General features: G+C 41.5%; 1 protein-coding gene across 1 annotated transcript; it reads left to right on the top strand.

The window, feature by feature from the left end:
• The first annotated feature begins 8,049 nt into the window (after positions 1-8,049).
• Positions 8,050-8,982, top strand: LOC123789533 (olfactory receptor 2A5). The gene has a single exon (XM_045793615.2). The coding sequence runs from the start codon at positions 8,050-8,052 to the stop codon at positions 8,980-8,982; it is 933 nt and encodes a 310-aa protein (XP_045649571.2).
• The last annotated feature ends 483 nt before the right edge of the window (positions 8,983-9,465 follow it).

The raw sequence follows: 9,465 nt of genomic DNA, 5'->3' as shown, positions 1-9,465 counted from the left end.
TATTTCAAAATAATTTATCAAAGGTACATTGACTAGCAAGGAATTCACTCTAATGGGCAATTCTTACTCATCTTGAGGGGTTGTTCAAATGAGTGTTGAGCAGAGTACATGAAATCTCAAATGTCTGACCTCTGCTGAGTGATGTAGATGAGACAGATCATGGTCTGTAGGCTCTGGGAATATTGAAGATTCTGTATGTGGGACAATTCCACATCAGTAATCATTAAATCATATGAATTTCACCCAGATCTCAACCTAAGAAGCTTAAGAGAAACTTCGCCTCGAACTTCAGGTTCTAAGCACTCCTGAATTTTCTTTCGACTAATCCCCATTGTAGTTATAGAAACATGAAACCCTCTTATTCTCTTGATTAGTGATAAATCAATAGTCTTCTATTAATATACCAGTATTACAGATGTTTCATACATTAAACAAGTTGTCATGGAGAAGAGGGAAAATATATTTATATCACCACCTTCCACTACTACAGGGTGTCCAGGATTGGCGTGAAACAACTTAAAAGAAAAAAACTTAGAAGAGAACCCAAACTTGAGTGTTATGGCCACTATTCCATACTAACCAATCCTCATATGGATGTTAGCTCGTGCGCAGCCGTATTCAGTGAGGAACATCGATATAATTACAAGGAGTCAAGTGTTAAACTTTTCAAAAAGACCTATTCTTTTTTTTTTTTAAGATTTTGTTTATTTATTTGACAGAGAGAGACAACCAGCGAGAGAGGGAACACAAGCAGGCGGAGTAGGAGAGGGAGAAGTAGGCTCCCAGTGGAGCAGGGAGCCCGATGAGGGGCTTGATCCCAGGACCCTGGGATCACACTCTGAGCTGAAGGCAGATGCTTAATGACTGAACCACCCAGGCCCCCCTTGAAAAGACCTATTCTTTACCTATGTTACGAAAGATGCATATATAAGCTATTTGTCAAGAGGAAAGGACAAATTAAAATTAGATTTTTCTCTTTTTTAAAAAAAATCTCATTTATTATTTATTTGAGAGAATGAGAGAGCACGAACAGGGGGAGGGGTAGAAGCAGACTCCCCATTGAGGAGGGAGCCCAATGACATGCGGGGCTTGATCCCCAGACCTGAGATCATGACCTGAGCCAAAGGCAGACACCCAACCAACTGAGCCACCCAGGCGCCCCATTAGCTTTCTTTAATATGAAGAATTAGGTCTTCTGGGAGAGGAGGAATAGCTAAGTCAGTAGGGTTCCTAACTCGGGTAGCCTGTGCATTATTCACACTTAGACCTTCTCAGGATAGAGAGGAAGAGGAAGAATGGGGTATGTGACCCCTGAATTAGTCAGCACAGGAGCTTTAACATCTGAGGCTGCTAAAAAGCTTTATCACTGTTGTTTTTTTGTTTGCTTTGATTTTTGCTATCTGTTACCCTGTTATCTCAAGTCCTGTTTGACTTACTTCATTTGATTGTGATCCGCACTATGCGTGCATATCATTTACATTCGGAAGAGAGAAGTTTGTTGAGGGGAAGGGCCCAAGAGAATACACAGAAGGGAAGGTAAAAGAAAGAGAGGGAGAGAAGTAGGAAGAAGGGAAGGAAAAGGGAAGGAGAGAGAGAGGAGAAAATAATTGGGGGAGAAAGAAATGAAAAGGAGATCAGAAAAAGGGAAAAAACGCAGCAGTGACAGAAGTTAGGCAAAGGGAGGTTTGTAACTGAACATCTTACAAGTCCTGCTCAGTGTAATGGAAATGGTGATCCATGAGCAGACATATGAGGAAAATCTGCTTTTCTAAGGCTATAAAAATGTGATGTTTTTCAAAAAAATTTATATTTCATAAAAATCACAAAGTGACTAATATATTATGTTCTTAACTCTTTTCAATTAGCCACTGTGAAATAAGCCTAATTATCATATACGTGTTGACTTATTTATGCAGCAAATTAATTGAAGCCAATGGGATTTCAGTATAATGAAATAAAACATAGTCCCTACCCTTAAGGGCTTTGCTTCTAGGGGAGAAGATGCAGAAGGAACAATGCAAAGGCATATGAATTTTAGCCTGTGACACGTGCTGCTATGCTACATGACAGCGTGGCAGGGGAGAGGGGGAAAAGTGATCATCTGAGAACATACTCGTGGTGTAGTGACCAGTGAGCACAGAGACCCTGAGGCTGGCAAGATTTTTTTTTAAAAGATTTTATTTATTTATTTGTCAGAGAGAGAGAGAGCACACAAGCAGGGGGAGAGGCAGGCAGAGGGAGAAGCAGGCTCGGGGCTGAGCAGGGAGCCTGATGTGGGGCTTGATCCCCATGATGTGGGGATTATGACCCCAGCCAAAGGCAGATGCTTAACTGACTGAGCCACCCAGGGGTCCTGCTGGCAAGATTTTGATGTGACCTAGAACTTGTCTAGGTCCGGTATAACTTTAACACCCTGATCAAAAGGGAAGATTTCCAGAGATATAGTTTGAGAAGCAGGAAGGGCCAGATCATTTAGCATTTTTATAACCTTCAAAGGGAGTTTGGATTTTATATGGTTCAAAGACAGGACATTGAAAATCTTTAAGCAGGAGAGAATGGGGTGGGAGCTGGGAATCAAGCTAAGAGACTTTACATTAGTTTAATGGATTTTGTCCACCTTCAACTAGAATAAAGCCTGACAGAGGTTAAGAAAGGCACAGATCAAGTATTTTCATTTGACTAATTAATAATGGAAACGATGTTAAATGTATGTTTTTAAGACCCATTACACTATGAGGGTCAAACATTTCTCCCTCCCTTCTTATCCAGATGCACATACCCCCACCACCCCATGGTGCTTAGACTATGGGCTGCCATGAACAGAATTCTGATACTTTTTGGAGGGGAAGAAGAATCAGGAATGACTGTTTCTCACATGAGTAACTTGGGGGTGGGTAGTGAGGCAACTTACTGTGATAGATAAGGCAAGAAGAAGAAAACCGAACATGTCACTTTAAATACAGTTGATTTGAGATTCCTGGGTTCTTTAGTGTTGAAGAAGTCATACCTGTCCTAGCTTCAGTAGTCTCATCTTTAAAATGACACCTTTGGATACAGTGTTCTCTAGGGTTCTTTGCATGCGTAAAAGGTTTTTTTTTTTTTTTTTTTGAAATAGTACCATATATTTACTTTGAGTTTTAGAGTTTGCAAAGTGCTTTTTGCTTCTTTATAAAGAATGAAGTGCTTTTCTCATGCTTGTGGTCCTTGGATCATGCTTTGAGAAACATTTCTCTATCACCTAAGCACACTACAAAACGTGTCATAGTTGAAAGGTTAAGGGAGAATTAAATGGTTTTCTTGAAAAAAAAAACCCAACAAATTAACATATAATTTGCCCTTCAAAATCGTATTATTAATGCATGGACAATCTGACACTGACTCTGTGTTTGAGAATGCCCTCGCTCCTTCCCCTTCCTTTTGAGTCTATACTGTGGTTCTGGAGATACGAAAGATTGTGTGGACTTTTGTCCCCTAATTGGAGAAAAAATAAGAAGGTGTGAAATCCATGGTTTTCCTATTTATCAGCCTTTCTGTGTGTGTTGAGGAATTAAGAATAATGTGATGAGTTACTGGAGGACGGGTAGGCTTCCGGGGTTCTAACAGAAGCTTCTTTTGAATGTGAAGGATTCCTAGCAAGATGAACGGTAATTCTCTTTGGAAATGTTTGGTCATGTGCGCCTCTATCCTTGGCATCATATGCTATCAGCTGAGTCCTTTTTTTCACACAGGGTAATAACTACTTCTCATTTTCACAGTGAAGTCACTGTACATTTGTACTGTATTATATTTCTGATTAACATCTTAATAACGGGCTCTCTGGAAATTAAAATTTTCTCTACATGCTGCATAATGTTCACCCTTGTACGGGTCAATACAAATGGGAAATGATGCAAAAAAAAAGTGATATATTTTTCTGGAAGGATAATAATGGCTTTCTCTTAGTAACTTTGGTCTTATTTTATTTTTCTATAAATATTAACTTCAGTGTAGCTCTGTGCAGAAGAATATTCTTGTATCTAAAAAATAGAATTACTCATAGGATTAAAGTGAATATCTTAGTTTGTGTCCTGGCGTAACACAGAGCATAGTTCATTGATTTCCTTCTTTTCTATTTTATTTTGCTTTCTATTTCTCTGATCTTTCTGCTCACTCTCCTTTGGAGATTTATCTTCCTCTGTCCATCTCTTAAATATGGGCCATTCTTTTTTTTTTAATATTATTTTTTTATTATATTATGTTAGTCACCATACAGTACATCCCTAGTTTTTGATGTAAAGTTCCATGATTCATTACTTGCGTATAACACCCAGTGCACCATGCAATACTGGCCATTCTTAAGATACTGTTCTTGTCTTTCTTCTCACAGAAATTGCTCTCCTTAAATACTCTTTTTCATTAGTGTGGCTTTAACTATCACCTAATGCATATGATTCCCAAATCCGTGTCTTTGGGCTACGTATCTCTAATGAGCTCCAAAACAATTTGCTTAATTCCTTCTTAGACACATCCACCTGTATGTGCCATGGACACATCAGACACATCATGTTAAAAGCTATACTCTTTTTCAGCGTTTGCTGTACATTCTCCCCCAGGTATTCTTTGTATAAGTAAACGAAACCACCCTATATACAGCCACATAAGCCAGAAACCTGGGAAGCATCCAAGATCTGCTTTTTGCCTCAGCACACATGACATCACTAAATGCTGGTAATTGTGTTTCATATGCATTATCTCTCCCCGGGCCCTTGGAGGCGGGGAGAGAGAAGTACTCATTATTTCTCACTGGACCACATCAGTTCCTCGGATCGCTTGGCATCATGGTCTCCAATCTTATTCTTTGAAACAGTTTTCTACACTAAAAAAGAAATAATCTTTGTAACTACGTATTTAGTCATATAATTCTACTCTTTATTCAAAAGGAAGGCCAACATCTTTGACACGGCACAGAAGCTTGTTTGCGAATCCCCTTTCCAATGTTGTTCTTTGGCCTTTCCCTCCTTATGCCCTGGGGACAGCCTGGCACGTCCTATCCACCTTACGTCCTTCTGAAGAGTGCTTAAGTATCTCATTCATGGTGAAGCCTGTACCAGTTCCTTTTCAGAATGATCTAGAACACCCTCCTTCAGTCCCGTGGTATGCTGTGCACACTTCTGTCACAACTCCTATATTGTTTATTTGCATGGCTCAGTCTGAGGGAGACTGTACGGCCCTTGAAGACCAAGGCAGTAATTCACTAGTGTTCGCTTTTCCAGTGTCTAGGACAGTGCCCACATACAACAAATGCTCAGTAGATAGAAACTGTGCCTTACTAGACGAATGACTTAAATTATCATTTACATGTAGATAATTATGGATATAAAATATCCATATATGGATACTATATAGAAGCTGAAAATCCTCTTGGCAATATTTTATTTAATTCTCCAGTTTCAGGTAGTCAGTAAATTTAAATGCTTCAGTTAATTTTTTTAACCACTGTATATAGCTTCTAAACTTTTCTTTTCACTCCTTTAGAGTTTCATGATATTTATTCCTTGAGTTTCTTTATTCTGCCCATGGAAGTACATGGGCTCTGAATCCTTGACTAGGCCATCAGCCAAAAACCATAGGCATACATCCTTCCTTCCCTTGTTGACAGAGAACTACATTGCTCACACTTTAGCAATCTCCTTCTCCTCTTTTAAGTAAAGAACCAAATGTGATCTGATAAGTGAGTTTTGGATGTTTCTCTCCAAAACTTTCCCATTGAGAAAATACACACACATATACATATAGGACTGACCCACATGAGAGACAATCAGAAAAATGTTCAAGGAATCCTCTGTTTCTGTTTTATTATGTGAATCTAAAGTCAACGCCTCAGTCCAAGGCATTATGATATTAGAAGATTCCCTGAACTTCATGGGTATATCATAGTAAACATGTGCTGCCCCCAAGCCCCAATGCTTCTATCAGACCCCTCTTCAAGGCCAAACCAAAACTGTGGATTCTGTGTTCTCTTAGTTCCAACACCCCATATCAAATCTCAGGTACAACATGGAGAGGACTCAGCACAGTGTGGGAAGGTTGACGAAAGAGTTTTCTTTATCTACTATCACCCAACTTAGAATTATCTAAGGAGGAAAGAAGAAAATTAATGCCAACTTTCAATCCATTGTCTCATGAAGAAGACACTCTGCATCCTCCAAGCTCCATAAATCCATTGGGGACGAGATAGAGATCCAGGAACCCATCACCATCCAAATACGTGGGGGGTTTAATTTGCACTGTGGTCCCAGGAGTAGGTTTGTTCTTATTACTACGCAAGTTTCATGTGCACGGACTCAGCTGGGTATTAAGTCAGCATTGCCAGCTCCTTTTCTTCTGACTGTCCGTCCCTAGGGCCCAGAGAAATGGAAACAGAAAGACATACAATTTTGGTTCTCCTGGTAGAGATGTGTGTCCTTGTCTCATCTCCCCCAGGGACACTCAGGGACAATCTGGCTGGGCTTGGCTGAAAATGAGCTTGCTATAAAACCTTTACTGCTGGTGTTCACAGTGAGCAGGCCCCAGTACCTGCATCAGCCTTTGTCAAGGGAACGGGGAGAAGCCCTGCACCTCAAAGTCCCTCTTTCAGAGACAGTTGGAGGGTGCAAGATCATCAGCTCTCACCTTCAAAATTTCTGCTGACTCCTGTGCAGTTTCTTCTAGGTCTAATCCTATCTTAAGATAAGACAAAGGCTGGTATCACAGTGAGTAAGAGGTCTTTTTCAAAGTAGTTGAGAGAAGCTGGGGTCTGGAGGAAGTAAAAGCTCCAGAAATTAGCATCCTGAACAAGAGGTACAAGGTCAACTTATGGGCAGACAGCTTTCTGATTTTAAGATAGGGTTGAAATTTCCAGAGCTGGAGTCATAAGCTGCCTATTGAGAATGATCATGTATATTATGGATTGTCATAGAATATTTGTATATAATCGGTTCTAGGGAACATTTCAGGATTTCCCTTCTGTCATCCCTGTGGCCGTATGGTTGGTGGGATGGCAGCCAGAAAAAATGAAAGAAGAGTCAAGAGACTTGATTAAATTCTGGGATAGGCACTTTGGATGTTATTCCTAATGTAATGGCTTCTACCCACCCATCCATCATCCATCCATCATCCATCCATCCATCCAGCCAGCCATCCAACAAATGGGCGCTATATTAGGTACTGTCCAAATGCAGGAGGGCCAGAAATAGCATCTATACAGAACCAGGGAAGCAGTCCTGCAAGAGGGTGGAGTGGCAGCAGGAGTAGAAACATTATATAGTTAAGTCTTCACATGATAGCCACTTGCCCTGACCCTACACCATAAATTACTTCTATGAATGCTGGCCAGATTAGTGATGTTGCTCTGCTCGTGCTCAGAAGGGAAACAGTCAGATTCTCCTCTGTAGCAACAGGAAGTACGAAAGTCAGTGCCAACTTCATTTGCTAAAGCCCTAAAGCTAGTGAACAGAGAGGGAAACAGACCTCCTTGAGGTTGCGTTCATAAATCTTATTCCCTAATTCATTCATTCATTCATTCATTCATTCATTCATTCATTCACTCTATTTATTGAGCAATGTACTCCACAAGTTATAAAATAAGAGGAAACCAAATGATAAAAAGAAAGTGGGAACAAAATTTGAAAACTGAATCAATTAGAAAGTAAAAGTATGTGAGAATATGGCTATGGGACTTTCCCCAAAATGAAATAATTAGTCATCCTGGAAAACAATTTATTCTGGGGTTGCTATCATGATAGTAAAAATATGGATCTTGCAATCAAAGTTAAATGAAATTCTGTAGACATCATAGTGCATGCAACCATGTGCTCACTTACACTGCTCGCCTGAGTAGATTTCCTTTCTGCTTTACTGTGGATCAAGGATTTGACGAAATGGCTCTGAAAAGGATTGCCAGCTGAGGCAACACACAGATGTACTTCAAACCCCCTGTTTCTGTTTGATCGCTAACCCAGACTTGCGTTCGCTCCTCAGCACACAGCCGACTCCAGCAGCTGTGACTGTTACAGATACTGTTGCCAGGGAATGACGGAAAATCAAACATGGGTCACAGAATTCATTCTTCTGGGATTCCCGCTCAGCCCAAATCTTCAGGTGTTCCTCTTTGGGCTCTTCTCCCTCTTCTACTCCTTCACCCTGCTGGGGAACAGCGTCATCCTGGGGCTCATCTGGCTGGACTCCAGACTGCACACCCCCATGTACTTCTTCCTCTCCCACCTGGCCATCGTCGACATAGCCTATGCTTCAAATAATGTCCCCAAGATGCTGGCAAACCTTCTGAACAAGGAAAAAACTATCTCCTTTGTCCCATGCATAATGCAGACCTTTTTATACATGGCTTTTGCTCACACTGAGTGTCTCATCTTAGTAATGATGTCCTATGATCGGTACGTGGCCATCTGCCATCCCCTACATTACTCTGTCATCATGAGCTGGAAAGTGTGCACCATTCAGGCTGTCACTTCCTGGGCTTGTGGCTCTCTCCTGGCCCTGGTCCATGTGGTTCTCATCCTGAGGCTGCCCTTCTGTGGGCCTCTTGAGATCAACCACTTCTTCTGTGAAATCCTGTCTGTCCTCAAGCTGGCCTGTGCTGACACCAGGCTCAACCAAGTGGTCATTTTTGCTGCTTCTGTGTTTATCTTAGTCGGGCCCCTCTGCTTGGTGCTGGTGTCCTACTCGCGCATCCTGTTTGCCATCCTGAGGATCCAGTCCGGGGAGGGCCGCAGGAAGGCCTTCTCCACCTGCTCGTCCCACCTCTGTGTGGTGGGGCTCTTCTTTGGCAGTGCCATTGTCATGTACATGGCCCCCAAATCTCGCCACCCCGAGGAGCAGCAGAAGATCCTTTCCCTGTTTTACAGTCTTTTCAACCCTATGCTGAACCCTCTGATCTATAGCCTGAGAAATGCAGAGGTCAAGGGCGCCCTGAGGAGAGCACTGGGGAAGGAGAGATCGATGTGAGGGGTGCCAGGGACAGTCTTAAAGGTGGAACACTTGTTTTCTATGAGATTTGGAGGAACGGTAATATAACAGCTTTAAAAATCTAATGTCTCGGATTGTCAATATTCAAAATGTATATTGATCAGATTCTGTCCGTAAACATGGGGTACTGCCAGACCACAAAGCACTGCCAGACCACAAAGCACAGGATAATTGTGTACTGGTGAAGCACTGAGCAGAGTCATGGACTCCTCCAGCCGGTTCCCAGCGCTACCTAAGATCCCGTTTCTTTTCTTATGAGGCCTTTTTTTCTCTCACATCTCCCCTTAAATTTATCTAAGATGTCTGTCTCCCTTCTTGCTGTAAGTATATGCTAATAATGCCATAATATATTCTGTACAGTAGTGCACCTCTAATCAGAGAATAAATACTGACCTTGTTATGCAGTCCCCTCCTGAGAAATGCACTAAGGAACTTCAAGTCTAAGGATGACATTAGTTCTGA

The sequence above is a fragment of the Ursus americanus genome, chromosome 3 (assembly GCF_024610735.1).
Source record: "Ursus americanus isolate L20-20 chromosome 3, mUrsAme1.1.p, whole genome shotgun sequence".
NCBI lineage: Eukaryota > Metazoa > Chordata > Mammalia > Carnivora > Ursidae > Ursus > Ursus americanus.
This window is presented reverse-complemented; position numbering and strand designations above follow the sequence as displayed.

Coding starts and splice junctions, on each gene's coding strand:
- LOC123789533 (XM_045793615.2), top strand. CDS start 8,050: ATGACGGAAAATCAAACATGGGTCACAGAATTCATTCTTCTGGGATTC.